This window comes from Carassius gibelio, chromosome B19, assembly GCF_023724105.1.
Source record: "Carassius gibelio isolate Cgi1373 ecotype wild population from Czech Republic chromosome B19, carGib1.2-hapl.c, whole genome shotgun sequence".
Taxonomy (NCBI): Eukaryota; Metazoa; Chordata; class Actinopteri; order Cypriniformes; family Cyprinidae; genus Carassius; species Carassius gibelio.
The window spans coordinates 19,439,021-19,461,111 of NC_068414.1; the positions used below are offsets into that span (position 1 = coordinate 19,439,021).

Here is a 22,091-nt window from a genome sequence, read left to right on the forward strand (position 1 = left end):
ATACATATTGATTTTGTTTTTTGTATATATATATATATATATATATATATATATATATATACACACGTAATATATTCTAATTTATTTAGATACATGTGTAGATATTTTTATTTTTAAGTCAAAGTTGACGAATACAAATAGAGTTAAACGCGATATTAAGTCGGCATTATTCTAACCTGACTAAGGCACGAGCAGATCCAGCAGATGGCACTGCAGATAGAGACAGACCAGCCCAGGCTTGTGCTGTCGGGATGATCGGAATTCAATTTTTGTACAACAATCGCTTGAGAGAGCTAAGCTGTACTGCTGTGGTTTCCTATTAAATTTGATTATGCATTAGAACTCAACACATAAATGATAAACACCGTGTCCTGCATCTGTCAGTAGGTGTAGAGATGGAAAATGAATCGGTCATTTCCATCCTTCCTGTGGATTTCAACCATGTGACTGACTTAAATATTTCAAGAGTTTAGTCATCTTCCATCTGCACTATCACTCTTCACACTAGAAATGCCACATGAGCGGGTTCCTTTATGTATATGAGTCACTGATCAGTCAGGACCTTTCTGTCCAGAACGTCATGGTGTGGAAAAGCCTCATGGAGTCAAATGAGTCATATTTGGTTAGTCTTAAAATGACCACTGAGAGTGGTACATTCTGGGTTTGAACAGACACACAGACATCTTTTTTCCTTTATCTTTTATGGAACAGCAATCACAGATTTGTTGATTTCTCTCTTTCAGCTGCAGGTGACGGTACACATCACTTCAATCAAAATACTTTTCACATTATCCTCCGCCATAATTTCAGATTTTATCTTGAAGTTGGCCAAAAAAATCAGTCATCACGAAGTGACTCATCTGCCAAGCACAGTAAATAGCTAACATATTACAGGAAATAACACACAATGAAAACAGGCCAGAATCAAATTCAATTCATTTATTTGTCTTAAAACCAAGATGAAGTGGGGGTGTTTTCAAAATGGGCACAATGATTAAAAACCAAAAAAAAAAAAAAAAAAAAAATTAAAATAAACCCAGAGCTGACCAGTCTCCTGCCTCTCACTTCCTTCAGTGTCTGTGGGGTGACAGATAAAGTGCACACATTATGTGTGGGTGTCACAGTCTGGCCAACAGTAAAGCTTTTTACTGAGCAGCTATAGAAAGTGAGTACCAAAGACAAGCCATGTATCCTCCTGTATTTGAATTTAGGTGTAGGACGGTCCTAAGGGTGAGGGCTTTTCTAAGCTGGACTGAATATTGCACTCCCCAAAGAAAACGAGAGAAAATAACATGGCTCCATGAAAGAAAGAAAAGTGTTCTAACCCCACCCACACTCCTGACAAGACACACTAATTATAGTAAATAAATACAGCTGACATATTTAAAACTTAAAACTAAACCTAAAGTTTAGTTTTGAACCTAAAAGTCATTTCAAAGGGGGCGATTGCTGCATTGGAGAGGAACTTCAAAAAAAAAAAAAAAAAAAAAAAAAAATTTTGTGCAAAAATATATGCCTACTTCAGAGTTGTCTCTGTAACAAAATTGGCTATTGTGTGTGGAAATAATAATAATAATAAAAAAAAGGATAAAAGTTACAGATCCAGCAATAAGTCTTAATAAAATTCAGCAATGATAACAAATGTAAATCTTTTCATCATGGTTCAAAGGACTCGTTCGGAAATAACACAAAATAAAAAGTCATCACATTATCAGAAATTTGGGGAATCAGGCGAACCGGTGTAAATTCTTGCCCGTGACCGTTAACGCTGGTTAACCAACCAGGTTGTGGGCTCATCTGTGTGCTTTGACCCCTTCTCTTTGATACTGCTGAAGAATCCATAGATCAGCCTTCATTCATTACATCTCTGTGATCGATTAGCCATGATTCATTTGATAAAATCACCACAATTATAACCCACAGCTCTTGAACTTCCCACTGTTGTTTTGTATGACTGACAGAAAGACGCACTACTGGACACAGCAGTTGTGACCGTTGGCATCCTTGAACCGCAGACGCATCTTGGGTCTGTATTTTTCAAGGTAAAGAAGCTGCTTGGAGTTGAAAGCTCCACGTCTCTTCCTAAAAAAACAAAAACATTATGTCAGGTTAAACCTACTAAAGGCTGGAATTACTTTCGCTCAGATTTATGTGCCACTCTTCAGTCCAGAGGTGTCAATGCAAGCTGCAGAATGTCAGACCGTCTGCCAATTTTGGGTAGTTGGTAAGAAGGGCACAGACTCAGATTTCTTTTTTTTTTTAATTTTTTTTTTACTTCAGACTATAATTCCATCCACTCAGAGAATATCAAACTAGTTTAAGATTTCGAGCTGATTGTAGAACACACGGTTTTCATTTGTTATGCATCTTCTAGCAACCTTAAAACAGAAGTTAGAATGTCAAATGTATATCAAGGAGAAACCACTACTTACTGTCTTATAAACTGCACCGCATCTTCATACTTCATTCCACACTCAATTAAGGCTAAAGCCACCAGTACAGGTGCTCTATGAAATTGAGAAGAAAAAAAAATTTCAATACAATGCAAGGTTTCAATTATAGCTTGATGAAAAAAAAAAAAAAAAAGAAAAATAAAGAAAAAGAACCTTTTTTAAGGTCATGAATTTTTGCACCTGCATCAACAATGATAGAATCAGTGTGTGCCATCTTTGGGAGCTAATAAACAAGTGTGCTTGTGTTCACAGAGTAAACTATATTCTGAGACGCTTGTGTATATAAAAAGGACAAGAGCTGAGAAGGCAGTCTGTAGTTGAGTTCTCTCACACACACACCATCCCTAAAAAACGCTGAACAAACAACAACAAAAACACTTCTGCGCTTGGAGAGCAGCGTGACCACAGGCTTGTTTAAAATGGTGCTGCCGTTTTTCCCTAAATGAACTGGTGTAAACTGAGCTTAGGAAAATGAATGCAAGAGTACAGAGTGCACAGTACTGCAAACAATGTTGGTTACACCATACTAACACCAGCAGGTCACAGACGCTTACCTTCTCAGGTTTAGACTGGTTACTGTTATGTGTGCGAGTGTGTGCCAGTCAGCTCAAACAGGGGTGAGTGAGGCTGAATGGTAATCCTAAAAATTAGGAAGTGTTTGAGAACACAAGTGGGTCTCATATGCAGGCTACTGGTTACACAACCAATTCATAAAAGTCATGGGCTGCTTGAGCAATTAATCAACTCATCTATCTTATCTAGAAGGCCAGTATAATCAGGCAGATGTAGGGTTTACCTGACTGAGTGAACATTTACATAAAACACATTCTTGAGTCAGTCCTACGGTTTAGTTGGTTCCTAGGGATGTGCAGAGTGGATCCAGTACACTGTGTGAATGTGCTTAACACTCAAGATTAAGGTCTCGTTTGGGCTCAGTATTATTTTTTTAAAGAAATTAATTAATTAGATCCATTACAATGATCAAAAGTAACAATAAATACAATTATAATGCCACAAAAGATTTCTATTTTAAATGTGTTCTTTTGCACTGTTCTTCAAAAAATCCTAAATAAAAGATTATATTAATTATATTAAAAATATTAAGCAGAACAACTGTTTTCAACACTGATGTGATGATAATAAGTTATGTGTATTTAGCACCAAATCAGTGTATTAGAATGATTTCTGAAAGGATCACATGACACTGGAATTAATTACATTTCATAAAACAATCAGATAGAAAACTTTGAATTTCATAATATTACTGTTTTTACTGTATTTCTGATCTCACAAATACAGTGTTGGTAAACCATAAGAGACTTCTTAAGACAATACATATGTCGTATCACGAGAGCTACTGAAGGAGGGACTAACCCTTTTCTCTTTTTTGTTCCAAAAACCTGAAGCAGCACATTGAAAATACAACACTAACCGGCCCAACCCCGCAACACAGTGAACAGCAATGCAGCATCCTGGCTCCTCTCTGAACTTAGTCTTCAGCAGGTTCAACCAATCATCTACAATCTGGGTTGGGGGCGGAGCTCCATCATCAAAGGGCCAGTCCTGCAACCATAAAAAACACACACAAACAGCATTTTAGATTTTGCTTTAACAATATAATGTCTTCTGTACATGAGAGCATTCACATTTAGTCATTTTGAAAATGCTTTTATCCAAAGCGACATACAATTAAGGAAAACAAAGTGCTTCTTCTTAAATAGGCAAACAGACCCAGGAAGTGCCATTACTACCACATTTCAGGCATTGTTTAAATAAGTATAAGCTAAAAAGTGAAGGAATAAATAAAGAGAAAGACATTTTTTTATTTTTTTAATGGGCCGGTATAGGGGTTGGTGGCACACAGGTAGCAAAATGTAAATAAATGGTCAACTGCTTAGCGGTTCAACCAAAATGTTGTCTGCAATACAAATGTGTGGGTAAATTAAGTCAAGTTGGTTGCCTGATTTGTGTGTGCTTGTAGTAAGTCATTTGAGATCAAATGAAGCAAGAAGTTAATAGTGAAGTCTGTAGCATAAGGCTTGTCCAGATGAATGCAGAAGTCGCCAAACACTAAAAGTGGACTGCCATCCTCCAGGAATGAGGACAGCAGCCCATCTAGCTCCTCTAGGAAGGCGTCTAGAATTTGCCCAGGAGGGCGGTAAATTACCACAACCTGGAGTTTTATAGGAGCAGTTACAGTAATTGCATGAAATTCAAATGAGTTATAATTGCACTGGGTAGAGTGCTGGAGGGAACATTCGCAAAGTAAAACAGCTGAAGAACTTTCATTAGGCCTTAGGAGCAAGGCATTGTGGGAGAGCAGAATGTTCTCATGAACTGTTTTTGAGCAGAAGGCCACAGAGATCTGGCCCCCTCCCAGCCAAACCACACCACTAGCAAGAAAGGGCTGAGAGAAGAGGACAGAAATATGCAAAGACAAAGCAGGAGATGAGGAACCAAGGAAATTAAGATACAATGTGATGCTGAAAAGAGAAAAGATCAATAAGAAAAGCCATCAGTACAGAGAGGAGTTTGCAGCAAGACGTATCGGGTTTGGCAAAATGACAAGTCTACTATCATACTCAAGGGAGTAAGGTGGTTTTTTGGTAAACCCATTTGCATCGCTAAACACAGCTTAGGGAGCATTAATTATCAATAGTTTCATGTGGTTATCTCAGCCTGCTTTCCATTTCCTCTTTGAATATACCAAGAGCTGAGTGCGTGAGAAGACTGTATGGCTCGGCAATACAGGCAAAAATTCATATCTCAGTATTATTTGGCTGATTTGCGATATACGGTATATATCTCTGTATTTTCGTTTTTGTATATCAAGTTTTTACGATCTCAATATTTTCTTTATAAGCAATTCTATATGAGGCAATACCATTTATATCGATATATTATTGTTCTAAACGTGTCAAGCTTCATATTAAGGCTTTTAAAAACTTGTTAGTTTATGGTTTCGTTTTGGATATTAGCTTAAGTGGATCGGCGTATCATATGCTTTGACAGAAAGGCTATATGTGCCGCATTCAGTGAATGAGCGCCACTGCAAATGCGCACAAAACAGGCAGAGCTCAATTAAATTGGAGCAAAAATATACATTACGTTGAAATATTTGTAGTTGGACAATAAATGTGACTGTAAAGTGAGTGTAATGGGGTAGAATAATCAAAATAGCCTAACAACCATGTGCTTTTGTTGTCATTTATTTTCACTTTTTAGTTTAGTGAATTTAACTTCTGCTGTAAAAGCCTTATTTTTGTTTTTAGATTGCAATGTTATAATGTTACAATAAAATGTGATTTTAACCCTTTTTTGCACAACGTAAAGGCTTACATATTTACACTTACATAGTTATTTGTTTTTCATAGCCTTTAATATGTATTATGTTGGACAACATTGGGCTGTAATAATTTTTTTTTATATATGTACAAAAAAGAAAATACAGTGATAAATACTGTAAATATCGTAAATCGGCCCAAAAATATTATAATGTAAAACCAACTGACTCATGTATATATTACGTATTATATTAGCATTAGTTGAGATATTTTTTTTCCTTGTACTGTACCTGATATGTATCCAAAATAATCAAAATTGAATTTAACAGAATCGTGAAATGTGTCTCAATATATTGGTATTGCGAGTATGAAAGATAAATGGAAACGGACTGTCTATGCAGCTATCTGGGCTGCTGTGCTCCTGCTGTCCCGCGGACAGCTTCAGCTCACAGCAGTCTCTCACTTTCCAAGCTCCTTAAACATGGAATCCCTAGTTAACAATCAAACCTTATTTAGCTATTCCCTGTGTCAATTTTGAGTCAGACGCTTCCAAAGAAAAATGGACAAGGTGCACTTTGTTGAATTTGAATAGCAAGGATGTAAATCTTTACTCAGGTATTAAATTACAGCTGGAGTTAGATGCCATGGGCCATGTATCACTATCACACAGGGAATGTTGACGGTTACCACACTACCATGACAGCAGTTTAAACTACTCTGTACCTTCTCTTTAAGGAATTAAGGATATTGTTCCCCTAACACCTTTGCTTCCTTATTATTTAAAAATAACCTTCTGTAGGTCATGGAAAATTATCAATTACACAAAAGGGAACAAAAGTAAAATGTTGAAATTTCCTTTTTTAAATTAGAAACTTTGGTTTGCCTATATCTCCATATATAGCTGCTTTTAAAACATTTGTAGCTGTCAATATATCTTCTGTTTACCAACCTAGCATGCAGAGTACAGGTGATTACAGATGGTAAATAAATTATCTGGGAGGTGTTATGGATTTTTTTTTTTATTTGCACCGATTGATCTCATTCAAATCTTTATCTTATATATTTTTTACATTTTATATCTTCTGAATTAATCATTAATGAGTAATCAATAAGTATTTCATGATCAAAGTATTGTGTAGTCTAGAGTGGGGCAGTGCAACATGGACAAAAAAAACCTACGGCGATTTCTTTGATCAATTTTGCGATTTCAATTTTGACATACAAAGATATGCTTTAAAGTCATAAATGAATTTGAAACAGGTTTCCAAAAGAAAAACAATTACAGTTTTATCAAAAAGTTATAACATGTCTCTAGAACAGACATGAGGTCAAATAAAAACTAAGTAAAGGTGTGACAAAATGTCTAAACATATGACAAAAAAAAAAAAAAAAATCCAGTGATCAGGGATTTTTTTATTTTGCTTTGGCTATGCATTGGTCATAGGAGCTCATTGTAGCATTACCTCAGGTGTTGAAATGGATCTGTTGCACTAGATTCACACGTACTACATCTGCAGTGCGAATACAGTATGTGTATGCGTGACAATGATCTGTTTTTTTTTTTAACCACAAACTCAACATTTATCCATTATTTTGATTTCAAATACAAAGTTTTTCTCTGAAAATGCTTTGTCAGCATTGTGATTCTATATTAAACACAGTACAGTAATACAATCTTTCATAGACATGTTCAAATTCAAACTCAATAAATATAACTTTGTTATCCTACCTCCACGAGTGCCATCTATTATTGCCTTATTTATCTAAAAGTGCACTTTTCCTTGTTTTAAATCTAGCCAAAAACCCATGTGTTGACTTTGAAACAGCAGACATTAATGGACTCCATGCAGAAACAATTGCTGGATGACTGCTACAGATGCATCTCTCCTGGAGCACACTGATGGACAGCAAACAAGTGCAGTGTGAACGCTCTGAACTGTTAACATGTGCACCATATACGTCATAAATAGAACACAGCAGCAGTTTTCTGCCGTTGGATTTAGTGTCGCTCTGTGCTGCATCCAGTGTAGACTGTTTATAATGAGTTCTGCAGTATTTTGTCGTGCCACACCACTCGTGTTCGGTGTAGACACAGTGTAAGGCTGAGGACCCAAGGAATTTTTTTTTTTTTACCCACGATACATTCTGATTCCGAGTGTACAAGCGATATATACTCGCAGAGCACTATTTCCCACAATCCTATGTGAAGAACCGGGCAAACTAGAAGCGAGAGCGGGAGAGAGTGAGTTTGAACGAGAGATGCCGTTTACATCTTTATTTCTGTTTTACATTTTTTTCATTCATTATTTATATTAACATATGTTACGTAGGCAATAACTCAGTTTAATATTTTACTAATTTACTGAGATGGCATCATTGTTAACTTACAAAAATGATGATAATTTGGTGGATAATTAAAAAATGTTCGTTAATCACAGTAGGTAGCGTATTGATTTTGCTGTAAAATTAATGATCACCTGAGGGCACTCTATGACCATTACCTGATCTGAGCTCAAAAGTGTCAAGATACTAAAAATAATAAATGCATAACATTATGAACGTGTTAATGTATGTTTATTTTTGTTCTCAGTATATTAATAGCATTTTATGATTATGAAAATAAAAACATTACAAAACAAATTAATATACCATCGATGAAACCACAAAGCTGACGCAGAGGTATGTATAATCATCAGTCATTTTGAGTATTATTGCTATATTATTTTCTTAAATAAGGTACATGTAATATAAAAGTACATATGGCAATGTTTTTGCAACAGCTCCAGGTCTTACGCGAAGTGTATACGTCACCGTCCGAATCCATTCACTTACGTGTTCACTCCTTTCTGATATAGTCCACTCATCCGCTATACACTATATAGGGTTGTTCAATGAGTGAACGAGTAAGCGAATTCGGACACATATAAAGACAAAACTCTGTCAGAGGCCTATCTTTTTCCAGCAGGCTCAGAACAAGATAATGTTAAATGTAAATAATGGCTCAACATGCGGAGTACGTTTTTTAGAAAGGCCCCTAAGAATGAGATGTCTTTATTAGACACACACCCGCATACAGCACTTGTTGGTGACATCAGTGGAGCACTGGGTGAAACGACCTACTTTGGAAAAGAGCATGTTTGAGAATGTGCTTGTTCAGTGCCCCTTTTGAGATCAGGTCACAGAAAAAAAAAATTTCAAATGTAAAAACAGTCACTAAAATTGCAGCACAGTTACTGCAATCCTCATTATACAATACCACAAGTATTTCTATTTTCATGGGGAAAATTGTAAAAAATGTAAACTTTTTTTTTTTTTTTTGCTTGGCATGCTTTCAAACTGAGGATATCAAACTGAAAATTAAGAGAATGGAGTAATACACTCCAGTTCAAAATTTTGTGATTTGTAAGATTTTTCTTCACGTCTTTAAAAGAATAATCTTATGTTAATTTATTTACACAAAAATACACTAAAACGGTGATACTGTGGAATATTTGTCAAAATAACAGTTTTCTATTTGAATCTTTACAAATGAAAAAAAAAAAAAATTAAATTTAATTTTTTGCCATTACTCCAGTTTTCCATGTCACATGATACTTCAGAAATCATACTACCATGCTGATTAGCTGTTCAAGAAACATTTCTTTTCATTATTAATATTAATGTTGAAAACACTTTGTGCTGATAAATACTTTTGTGAAAGCTGTGACACTTTTCTTGCAGGGTTCTTTGATGAATAGAAAGTTCGAAAGAACATTTACTGAAAAAAATTGTAATTTCCTGTCCTCTATTTACTGTCACTTTTTGTCACTTACTGAGCAAAACTTTTGAACTGCAGTGTATTCACCTTATTTTCCATGGCAACAACGGTGCCGCCATTGCGCTCGTTTTGTCATCTTACTTCCGGCTGAGGGACCGGATGTAACGTACCTAAGCTAGTGGCTGGCTAGATAACAGAACGCAGAACGAACAGAAGTATGATATATGCTCAGTTAGGGGCTGCATAACAATTGTATTAAAAAATAATTGCACCAACGATGTAGCGAACACATTGTGACGCGGTCGGAGTGCTGTGGTGCACTTTACAATTTACACCCACCACCTAAAGAAGAGAAGCACCTGAGGAAATGGATGAAGGCGCTAAATTTGAAGCGCCCACCCAAGCGCTCTTATGTGTGTTCGTACCATTTCATGGACGGGAAGGCGACTGACGAACACTTTTACCCCGAGAAATGGCTCGACTACGATGTCCCGTTAAAGAGGTCACGCCGGGGATGGAAAGGTTATCAGATTCGGGTAAGCTAACCTTAACTAGCTATGTGTTTGCTCGCCTAACGTTAGATTTATGAAGTCCGTTCTATGAATACATTTATGATCAGTAACAGGCAGTTAACAAAGTACAACGAATGTTCCATGATGACCATTGTCCACCCATTTATTTAATATTTAGGGTAGTACAAAATATTATAGTACATTAAAATAGCTCACATTATTCCTGCTACAGAGATTGCAGGTGATAGCAGGCCAGCTAGCCTCATTTCTCATTCAGATACTGACCTACGTTTGAACACTACAGTTAATAGTGTGTATACTGTTTTGTCTCTAATGCATCTCTCTCTCACACACACACACACAGTTCTAAGTTCGGGTCACATAATATATTAATTTTCATGATATATTGTAAGTTCTAATGTAAAAATGTTGAATTATTTCCACAGATGTATCGATGACCGCCAGTGATGCAGTGGACAGCTGTGAGGGTCATCAGATCCACATGCCCCTGATCTTGCTGAAAGTCACCAGAAGTTACCTGCTGTGATAGTTATTTTTTATGAACCTTTACAAAGTCACCAAAAGTTACCTGCTGTAATAGTTATTATGAACCTTTACAGTGTCACCTGACATTACCTGCTGTAAATAGTTTTTATTTATTTATCTTAATTTGATCTTTTTTTCATCTTTAATCTCTGATTTGAAGGAATAACTCATGTCAAGTTTGCAAGTTAATTCCATCTTGGTTTATTACATATGGAAATTAAATGTTGAAATTTTATAGGATGGTCAGTAGAAGGTGTCTCTTGCTTCCTGAAAACAACAAACACTGATCAATACATCACAAATGATTTTATACAACTTATATTAAATGATCCATGTTCTAAAAAACAAATCACAGTCTGTCTCTTGTTTAACACAACTGATTTAAAACAACTTATTTGATATAGTTCTTCACCCACACCCTCTACACCCCATCCCAATTACCTAATATCCTATCCTTAACCTAATTATTCTCATTCCTGCTTATTTACAAAGCTGCAACTATCTTGTTGAAAGCAGCAGGTAGCCTGTCTGAAACTCATCTGACACGAGGAAGCATACACTTAAAATAAAAGGTTTGTAGTCTAGCTACAGTCTTGGCACAGAATTGCTGATTGTGTGGCACATGTAACTTGCTGTGATGGAACCCAGATGAGCAGCTTACAGGCCCTCAGCCCTGTACAGAACATGGCAAACCTAAAATACATTTCAAAGATTTCACAGTTGTCTTATTTCAGAATCATTCATTATTATTACACTTGACGTTTACCTTATTCATTGATTAGACTTGACGTACACCAACCAAATCTTACCTTTACCTTACCTTTTGCATATACACCGCAGAATTAAGAGGCAAGCTGATTTTCTGATCATATTTTTTTGGTAAAATGTACCAATTCCAAACCAATCTTAACTATTAATTTTGCATTTAATCTTTTATAAGTGATATATAATCTTTTTTTGGCTTGTTTTATCTGTAAAATAAAATCTGCCTAATAATTATGCATACCTGGATATAAGGCGTTTTTCACTTCCAAGTTCCAGCCTCCTCCTTTTCTAATGTGTAATTGATAAACGTTCACTTACCTTACTCCACTGTGCAATTAAGTTATTAGACAAAATACTTAGTCTGATGATGGTCATCAAACACGTTATTATACTTTTAAACATTTATAACTTCGTGTATATTAACATCACACACACACAAAACTAACCAGCACCACGCTGAGAGGTTAGACTGCTCGACTGTCTAGTTGCACGTTCAATTTTAAAAAGACGAAAAAACCCTCGCTGTGTAACAGTACACGACCAACTGTCTCACTATGTAAATACTGGTAAGCCTCGGTACATTTTTTTTTTTAAATCATTTTTCCTTGCTGCTCCATCAACTCCTCCTGACAGGGCAGTTAAATATATAGGTTAACTCTGGCCACTTCTTCATATCGTCTAACATTACCCACGTTAACAGCGACGATGGATGGGACAATTTGAGACCATTTGATCGTCGTAAGACGTTTTCATCGTGCTCCCAATTTATAAAATAACGTTCTTTGTCATTTCTCCACAGTTATAGCAAACTATAAACAATCGTACAACTACTAAACTAGTAACCGGACGTGCCGTATCGGTTTAGCGGAAGTCGGATGACAAAATGCGGAAATGCGAAGTATTAAAAGTGGGCGGGGCGGAATAAGGTGAATATGACCTCAATAGTTACCATTTAAACATAAACATAAAAGGTACAGTAAACAGTAATGAACAGGGCTGAACAGTAACTATTGCTTGGGGCCAGTGTGGGAGTTTTGGACTAGCTGAAGAAACTAAAAAGTTGCCCTTTTGTGCTGGTGAATTACCACTGGGAGTTCCCAAGAGTGTGGCATAGGCATAAATGTGCCTTTTTATCAAGAGAGGACAGCTGATCTTGCAGAAAAGCACTGTCATTCAGTGTTGCAAAATAAGTATATTTTCTTTCCTTCCTCCCCTAAACACTGTTCTTCAAATCATTAATTAGATTTACTCACCAGGACCTGGATGCCCTCCTTCTCCACTGGTGCCTTGTCATAGGTGGCTTCACATACTCTCACCAATGTGTTCACCTCAAACTTCTTCAGCTCCTAAGGGGGGAGGCAGAACGAAACGTGTGAGTAAGGAAATTTGGGTTTCCCCTTTCGTGACCGACTCATTCACAAAAGGCGGATCTAGACGGATCGCTTACCTCAGTGAACTTGTTGAGAGTGGAGTTGGTGGGGTTGTGTGTGATGAGGAATCTCATGCAGTCATAGGAAATCTCAACAGCGGCAGGGCGGTTCATGTTGGCAAGACGTCTTTAAAACAATTACAATGAAGTACTTATAATTCCTGTTCCTTTGTTTTTAAAAAAAAAAAATCTTTGGCTCAGTTTTCAGCAGTATGAAAAAATAAATACAGACAAAAAATATATATACTGGGTGCAATGGAGGGTGGACACTAGACTACTAGAAGTACAAATAAAGTCAAAAGGAGGGTGATCTAGTCCACGATGTTTAAAAGATGTATAAAAAAAGGGATGAGAAACTGGAAAAGAAAACTTCAGAAAAAAGGAGACTATCCTTCAGTCATCCAATTCAGACAACTGAGATTACCCCATTCAGGAGAAGAGTTTCTAATTGGCTATAGGGAGAGAAAGCTGTAGGCAGGAAGTCAGGCTGGCGTGTTTGAGGACTACACGGGATCCCAAAAGGGTATAGAAGAGACAGACTGGGCCCAGTGCGCTGGCTGTCAGGGAGGCTTCTGGGTAGCGTAGTCCCGCGGGTGGCTAGCAATTCACTTGTCCACAAAGGTGAGGTGCTGAGCCTGGCAGAACTCTCCACAGACGGTCACAAACGCCATATATGTGTGATCCGAATCAACACAGAAATGCTGGAGAGAGAGAGAGAAAGAAGATACAGTTAGAGCAGAACAAAACATCTTTGAATGAACAGTCATTTAGACATCCTGTAAATCCCTATGAACATCTTAAGAGTAGTACTGCTCAGCTCTGACTGATGATTCACCCTTGCGGCTTTGTAAGCCAGTGACTCGTCCCATTGAGAAAGGCAATTTGAAGAAGGCAGGTAATAACAGCGAGTCTAGGACACCTTGGCACCTACCATCCTGATGTGGCACAAAACACAATGTCTTGAGTCATGCCACTTTTGCCTCTTAAAATTGAGTCTTTTTCAAATCAAACACAGTGCACACTGGAGAAAAACAGAAGGGTAGAGAGAGTGAATGAGAAAGGTTGACATGCAAAAGGACAATACAGGGAGGGCTTGTTTCTGAAAAGTCTAAAGAGTTCGCAAGGATTAAAGTCAGGCAAAGCTTCAAACAGCATCAATGGTTTCACAGTCCCACGCTTCTCTACTCGACTCGCCACCCCCATCTACACTAAAAGGACACCCATCAAAGTAACCAAGTCATCTTGGCTCCCTGTTCTGTAACAGATTGAATAACCACATTAAGAAAAAAAAGGAAAAAAAAACAGGACACACAATGCGAGTCTTTACGATACGAGACTTGGACATGTTGAGACAGACACGATTTAAAAAAAGAAAAGGAACATCAGAAGACTTGGACCGTCAACAAGTTGCAATTCTCAGAAGGAAAGAGGCAGTCTCGAATGCTAGATCCAACAGATGAGGTTAAATAGACGGCAACAAAAAGAGAAGAAAGTGGTCTCTTCAAAAGAGAAAAAGCAGCAAGTCTAGGATGTGATTATCTTATCAAAAGAGGTCCAGAGCTAAAAAGCACACTCAGGACTAGAAGACCACAAGTGCTTTTTTTTTTAAACATTCCCCAAGGGCCTGATGGTAAACCAATGGTTCAGACAGGATAATTGAGATGCACAAAGGAAGCACAATCACACAAAGGAATAGGACAGTTGGAAAGAGATGCTATTGTGATGCTGAGGTGCAAATAAGATAATGATCCCATTTACAAGCAGATATTAATATCAGTCTTGGTTGATCTGACAATAGCGTTAACGTCTAGTATTAACAAGTGTCTCTAGTGAAGTCTGTGTTACAGACAAAAGCCCTATTTGGACAATTTTTTTTTCAATTAGGCAGCTGTAAAAATAAATTCATATGGCACCTCAACAATAAAACTTATGGATTCAGGTGACAATTTTTTCACAGTAGAGAAGCTAGTTCAGTGATCCTACGAACCAGGGAATGCACTGCTCTGTAAATACAATGTCAATGTCTTTTTGTTGCTAACAGCTTCCACTCGCTGTGGTGGAGCAGTTATGAAATATTATTCATGTAAATACTTTACAGCATTTCAATAATAAATATGCATGCAAATTACAGCTAAGAGCAACAGTTACCGTACAGTGTTTAGCAGTGGTCAGAATTCTAACAGTGAATGTTGAATCAATTCCATGATGTAAAAATGTGGATTCGGATGGCAAACAAATTACCATACGACACGACCTTGGTGTTTGCCAAAAAACAGCAGGTAATTCAGATGGGAATTTTTACATTGAGAAAACACAGACAATCTGGATTTGGACAGCAATAAAAATTACTGAATAACCCCTGTAAATGTTGAAAATAGCTTATGCCCCCACAAGAGACAATTCCCATTCAAATTGGCAAGTTTGGGAGTCTTTCAACTGATTTGAAAAACAAGATTCATAAGAAACAGCTCTCATTGTTTGTGCTTATACAGATGACCTGCTTCCTGATTACATGTTTGGTATTCATATATTAAATGACTTGATATGAATTAACAAAAGTGATATTACCAAGGAAAGTATTGCTAGATAAAAATATTACCATGTCAACTTACAGAATTACTGAATTCAGTAAGATATGTAAAACAAAAATTGTTTGGAAATACAGTTTTACAAAGCAGCCCTCCTCTTACATTTTAACACAATAATTTTGTGAAGGTAGAGTACTTTCACATAATTCTCCAGAAATCATTCTCATGTGCTGATTTGGTGCTCAAGAAACATTTCTTATTATCAAATGTAAAAAAAAATGTTGCTGCTCATTTTTTGTGGGAATCTTTTTTTCTTGATTTATTGACAGCATTTATTTAAAAAAAATAAACTAAGTAAAATTACAAATGTCTCTTGTTATTTTTAATCAGATTTACGTAAAGTACTTAAAGCATACACAGAAGTACAAATGTCAGCACACTTTTTGTTTTAGTGTTGATTTATAGGTGGGAGTTTTGTTAATTAGGAACTGCAGAATGCAATCATTTTTACACGATATACAACTTTTATCACATTCATTTCTCACCACCTCACAATGTGGTTTTAGACACAAAATGTTTTCAACACTGATCGCCAAAAACATGCAAATACCAAGCGTAAGCAATGACCATAAAATCTCTTTAAGAAGCCATGCAGTCAGGGATGCAGCTGTGTGAAATGGCGTTCCTATGAAGGCCCTACTTCCTCCTGCTCTACTTTTACCAGGAACTCATGCAAATCAAACCACATTTGCAAGCCACTCCTGTAAGAACGGAACAGAAAAAATGAGTGCAAAGTAACAAACAGTCAGACACAAAGAAAAGAAAAAACACCAAATCACCAGGAGCTTTCTGGCATTTAAAGTCACTTGGTAATTGCAAAGTCAGCTCTAACACATTACTGACAATCTTCTCTCACAAGACCCTACTAGCATTTAGAAACATTCAGTTTCTCTTTAACACCGGAGGTGAGCCAGTGTGAAGGCTCTGCTGTGTCACACGTACATGTTGCTCAGTTCCCCTGCCGCATACACAAACTCACACACATCAGCTGCTTTGTGCATGAACGAACAGAAAACTGGAAGAAAAAGGAAGACTTCTCAGAAATGACAGTTTCATGTTGCCCACTGTTTTGTGAAATACTGTTGCTTGTTATCTAGAGGAGAGGTCACTGGGTACAGAACTTTGTCTCTCTCTCTCCATTTGCTCTCTTTCAAGCCTTCCTCTATCTGAGCACTCTTTCCCTCGACCCTATGCAGCAGAGAAAGTTTGAAAGGTCATATGGCTGCTCTTGTCGCAATCTAGGATTGTACTGTACATAGTGATAATGAGCGCTCTATCTGAGAACACAGCAACCCAAACAGGTTATAGAAGTACAGACTTTTTTTTATGTAGCGTGACTGAGCATATCCCATACTGTAAGAGCATCTTAATCTATCCATGTTGCATTAATTTTAGGGATTTGGCACTACTACGAAATGAATTTGTAGGAACAGTAGCAGGAAAGTGTGACTCATGTTGTTATATAAACACAACGGTAATAGGGGTGAGTGTGAATATCTATATCTGATGAGGGAGAATATTTACATATAACGTAACCTAACCGTTTATGGCTTTGGAAAAAACCCATAAACCCTAAGAGCCTAACCCTAAGGTTGTGGGCTCGAATCTCGGGCCGGCAATACCACCACTGAGGTGCCCTTGAGCAAGGCACAGAACCCCCAACTGCTCCCCGGGCGCTTCAGCATAAATAGCTGCCCACTGCTCCGGTTGTGTGTTCAGTGTGTATGTGTATTCACTGCTGTGTGTGTGCACTTTGGATGGGTTAAATGCAGAGCACGAATTCTGAGTATGGGTCACCATATTTGGTTGAATGTCACGTCACTTTTTCTGAAGTTTTGCCTTCGTTCTTCATGATAATTCCAATCGAAAACCTGCTGTAGATATGGGCCAAAGGCTCTGTGTATGGATGCACATTGCACAGCATGTCAGAACACAGAAGCAGACCAGGATTAAAGGAACAAACTGACTCATGAGAAATTAAAGTCATTTGACTGAAAAAAAAAAGCTTTTAGAAAATACAGTGATACCTATGCTACATTCATTTATTTCACGTTCTTCATTTCTACTTCATAAAGCACTCTTTCTTTATTCCCCTAGAGATCAGTATGAGCTATTGACCCAAAGATCAACCTCTATCAGAGTCTGTTGCAATGCTCTTTCCTTCAGAGCTTTCAGAGGATGACTCGGAGAGATCACAGGCCTTGGGCTGAGGGATGGAGGGAGTGATGCAGAGAGAACCAAAGATAAGAGCTGTGCCAGCTCATGCTTTGCTCAAACCTCTGGCTATATCACATACTGGGGTTACATGAACAAGTTACAGCAACTGCACATAGCCTTCAAGTTTATTTAAAATAAGTAAATCTTAGAGATGCACTGATTGACCGGCCAGTGATCTGATTCGTAAAATTTTTCCCATGACTGGCCCGGATCAGTGACAGACTGGTCAGTCTCACATCTTGCCGATTCTGAGCTGATCATTTTATTGCCAGCAGCATAGTCAATGACATCACAGCCATGCACACTCACATGTAAACATGTCATTGAGTTAGAAGGATTCTAATTAGGGATGTGAATTTGTGATCATTTCCATAATAATTTTTTTTCATTAATGAACGATTACTTGATTAATCATTAACCTTAATGCTGCAAAATGTGTCTACTGCAGCAGCACACAGTGCAAAGTAACCAAAAAAAAAAAAACCTCTCCAAAGGGGTTTTAATCTGAATAAAATGCTACTAGCAGGATTGTAAAATGATGTAAAATGCTTTGTGTATGCCCGGTTGAGCCTTGTGAAAACAAACATTTGTTAATAGGAGCAAAGGAAGCAAAGTTTCCTTACTTTAGCAAAGGAAAACCAGTCTAATCTTGGCTTTTATCGAAATCCTCGCTGATCCCTGCTGGTCGCTGAGAAAATACATCAACTTCGCGTTATGGATCGCTGGAACGGCTTTCACTGTGGATGAAGCGGAGTCAGGCCGGGGTTATCACATGTGTCATTCGTCGAATCCGCTGGCCCGCCATTCTCTAACCCACCGGACGTTCCTAACTCAAGCCTGCAGTGTGTGACGCATTTTATGGAGGACTGTTCCCTGAACCTGCAGACTAGCCTACAATGGGTCTGTGATCAAGGTCTGTTCCATAAAGTGAGGCAGTTCGACTTTGCAAGGACAGTCTGCTGCTTCTGACACAAATGCAGACTTGGTTTTATGTTCATACGGCGTGATATGCATTGCAGCACATAAAGACAGTAGAAGTCATTATAATCAGTAATTATGTCGCCACTGGATATAACAAATGCCTCATGTTCAATGGGTTTTGTTGGTTTTGTCTGGTCGTGGCGGGAGACTTCCCACAGTATGTTTAGGGGCGTAACATTTCACTCACATGCTTGAGGTATTAAGCCAAATCACAATGCACTGGATAGCCAATCAGAATACACCTCGCTTTTCAGAATGATGAGCTTTGTAAAAATCTACACTTTTCAGAAAGACAGGGAATAGAGGAGCAACAATAATGTACATTGTGGAAAATAATGTGTTTTTTTACTTTACTTTGGGTTTAAACACATTGCATTACACCAAATAAACAACAATGTTATTTTTAGCAACGCCATATGACTCCTTAAAAATAGAAAAGTTATTTTAAATTGTAATATTTCAAAATAAGTGTTTTTACAGTATGTCTGGTCAAATAAATGCAGCCACACACTTTCTAGACTTCCCGCAATACAAACAGTGTCATGTTTAACTAATCATCTCATCAAGCCACAGTGCTACATTTTTGGCACACACATATGTACTCCACCCTGCTGAGAGCAAACACCCACCACCCATGCATTGAGAATTCACAGAAAAAACTCCGGACAGCACTGAAGCATTTTTTTCCATCCCCAAAAACACTGAATGAATGCACAAGACAAATGTCCCTCAGGTGATAAGGATTCCCTGGACATCTGCCATCGATTGCAACTTCTGTCTACTTGCCACTTCGGGGAACAGCCGCATACAGATCATCTGTGAATCTTGCACGAGAACATGAGTGTGTAAGTGTTACCCCTTGCCACTTTCTACCACAAAATTGCAAAGGCTTCACTTGTCATCTCATTCTCACTAGAACTTCTGCAGCTTCAAAAATGCACCAGTTACACACTCTCTACTCCTTTTGAGGGGTGTAAGAAAATATCGATACACAGGAGCAGCGATGGAAATTAGCACCCGCCACCAGCCAAATGCGGGTGTTTGTGTGTTGTGGCGGGTAAATAAAAATAGCATACCGTTTCACCCGGCCGGTGGACAAAAAAAAAAAGTACATTTTCATCCCCGGTGTGTGTACAAGACGCAATAAAGTGTAATATAATCCCAAGCAGCTCCGTGGAGAAAGGCGGTGTAAACCGGGCTCTAAACAGCGGCGTTGTTCCCAGTGCAGTGTTTGCAGCTGAAGTTAGTGCTGCCGGCGGAGTGATATATTTGTTGGTTATTTACAGTTCGTTTTATAGCATGCGCTCATGATATACAAGATCGCATGAAGAGTTGAATTTGTTATCACGCACAAGTTTCTGCATACTGTCACGTCTCTGTCAAGTTAATTTTCCTCCAGCATTCTGCAACATTTTACATTATATGGACAGTTTTTGTTTACTCTTGTTTTTAACGGCATAATAAGCAAACTAACAAACAGTATTATTGGTCGCGTGTCTATAAATAACTGCTGTCCGGGGGATGCATTTTATTTCCAGTCTTCAAGTACTTTTTCAGAAGTTAGCTCTGTGGCTAGTATGTCAACCCTCTTCATTGCGAGTAAATCACTCTCATATGCGACTAAATCTTCCTTCTGGCTACTAAATGATGGCTAATATGAGCCAATGGCTAATAAATACTGATTTTACTTGCCAGTGTGTTAGCGACAAATCGCCGTTGCTTTTTCTCACACTCAGAGAAAGAGAGAGAGAGGGGGGATTGATGTGCTACATTTAAACAATATTCTTTGTTGTATTTTCCTGTCAAAATAACAGCGTTCCAATGGAAGACTTCAGCTTGTAAGAACAGCTGGGTTTTCCAGTAGTGGGTGGAGTTAAGGTGCGAACGGCAATCTCATTGGCTGGCGCTCACCTATTATCATCCCTGTTTTGATTTTTTCCCAGAAACACTGAATGACCAAAAAAGCACCACCACCAGTCAATGTTAAAATGTTCAGTTAAAACGACTAATAAACATTCAAACATGGTTATCAAATTTACTTCTAATTATTAAAGTTCTATTCTTAAATGATACTTGATTAGTATAAAGCTTGACTGACTGGCGAGTAAACTAAAATAATTACTAGCCAATGGCGATTCAATTGCCAAGGTGTCCGTAGAGGGTTGTAAGTTATGTAGAAACAACATTGTATCACTACACATGTTTGACAGCTCTGGCGTGACGAGACGCGTAAAAATTATGTATTAAAAACGCTGTGCGTTTGTTTGTCGATGGTGTAAAAGTTTGCGAGCCGAGATTTCTTTCAGTGATACAGTGTTGAACAGGGGACTTTTCCCAACGTGTTCCCTCAACCACAAAAAAAACAAAACAAAAAAATACTTAAACATACAAATACTGGTGAATCCTTTCCTTTGTAATTAAATACAACATTATTAATGCGTACGAAAAACAGTGCAGTGTATCATCCGGTTGGGCTATGGAGTTGAGAGAATGAGCTACTTCAGCTAGAGTCGAGTGTACAAAACTGAAATGTGGCGTCATTTGGTCTTTTAACGTTTACTGTGGGACAACGTAACGTATAATATATAACCAAATAAGAAATGTCGAATGTTTATTAGCAAAACGAATAAGAAAGGAGGCACGGCATACATCTTGTCAAATGTCAAATAAAATAAATAAAATGACACAAAGTTTAAAGTAAAAATCAGCAAACAATGTGGAACGAAATTAACAAATGTTTAAAAAATTTCCAAAATCTCCTTAGATAAACAGCAGAAGTCAACAGGCTTTTTAAAATTCGAAATATTGCCAAACCGGCGCTTTTGACACGTTTCCAAAACAAATCATCCGCCATCGTCTTCTTCGTCGGTCTCACCTCACTCTTCTTGTCCGTCAGCTAGACTCACTCTACTCACTGGATAACACAATGAATTCTGATCTGTGATGCGACTGTCGTTCCGCATGGTGCATTAAACAGATGCATTTAATTTTTAATAGTAGTGTTTTTTTTTCTTGAACTAAATTATTTTTATTACCATTAAAAATCTAAATAACCGTGTTCAGATTTGTTGTCAAGACCAATGCTGTGCTGACTTTGTGGAGGCCATATGTTCAAGCTCAGCGACAATTCAAAATGCAAGAGCAAATGCCTGAATGCTCCATCTAGATAAGGGAAGATAAGTGCAAGTCCATCCTAAGCAGGATGCGATTGATCTGAGGCCATTTAGCAAATACCACAAGCAGTAAACTTAACACCAGCTCCAGAAAGGTTTATATGCAGAATCACGCAGGTTTCCACAGGCCATGTCACAAGCATTCACATCAGAACAGCTGCCAAGATTCTTTAATTATAATGGTATGGAGTGTAAGAGACAAAGCAAGTTAGATCAAGTTGGGCCACCACAAATGTACACATGAAAAACGAGGTACACATTCCTTCACCAATTACTGTATTAAGCAACAACTGCTTCTGAATTAAACTCCCTGAATTGAAACCACCAATGAGTTTCACAGCTTTGTTTGCTGCATACCTGGACATTACAAATGAGAAAGGTGGGAC

At 37.7% G+C, this 22,091-nt stretch overlaps 1 protein-coding gene and 1 long non-coding RNA gene across 2 annotated transcripts in view; one reads left to right on the plus strand and one right to left on the minus strand.

Annotated features, from left to right (window-relative positions):
- Positions 1-924: 924 nt before the first annotated feature.
- Positions 925-22,091, minus strand: part of LOC127978926 (protein tyrosine phosphatase type IVA 2) — a 28,574-nt gene continuing 7,407 nt past the window's right edge. Inside the window, exons 2-7 of the mRNA XM_052583943.1 lie at positions 13,171-13,447; positions 12,765-12,873; positions 12,571-12,663; positions 3,886-4,016; positions 2,433-2,507; positions 925-2,082 (exon numbers count right to left, since the gene is read on the minus strand). Of these exons, the coding sequence (XP_052439903.1) occupies positions 1,971-2,082; positions 2,433-2,507; positions 3,886-4,016; positions 12,571-12,663; positions 12,765-12,873; positions 13,171-13,175 (525 nt within the window). The 5' untranslated portion in view covers positions 13,176-13,447 and the 3' untranslated portion in view covers positions 925-1,970. The remainder of the gene's footprint in view (positions 2,083-2,432; positions 2,508-3,885; positions 4,017-12,570; positions 12,664-12,764; positions 12,874-13,170; positions 13,448-22,091) is intronic.
- Positions 7,472-10,901, plus strand: LOC127978927 (uncharacterized). Its single transcript, XR_008158672.1, has 2 exons — positions 7,472-10,030; positions 10,453-10,901. It is a non-coding gene; the product is annotated as an uncharacterized LOC127978927 (long non-coding RNA).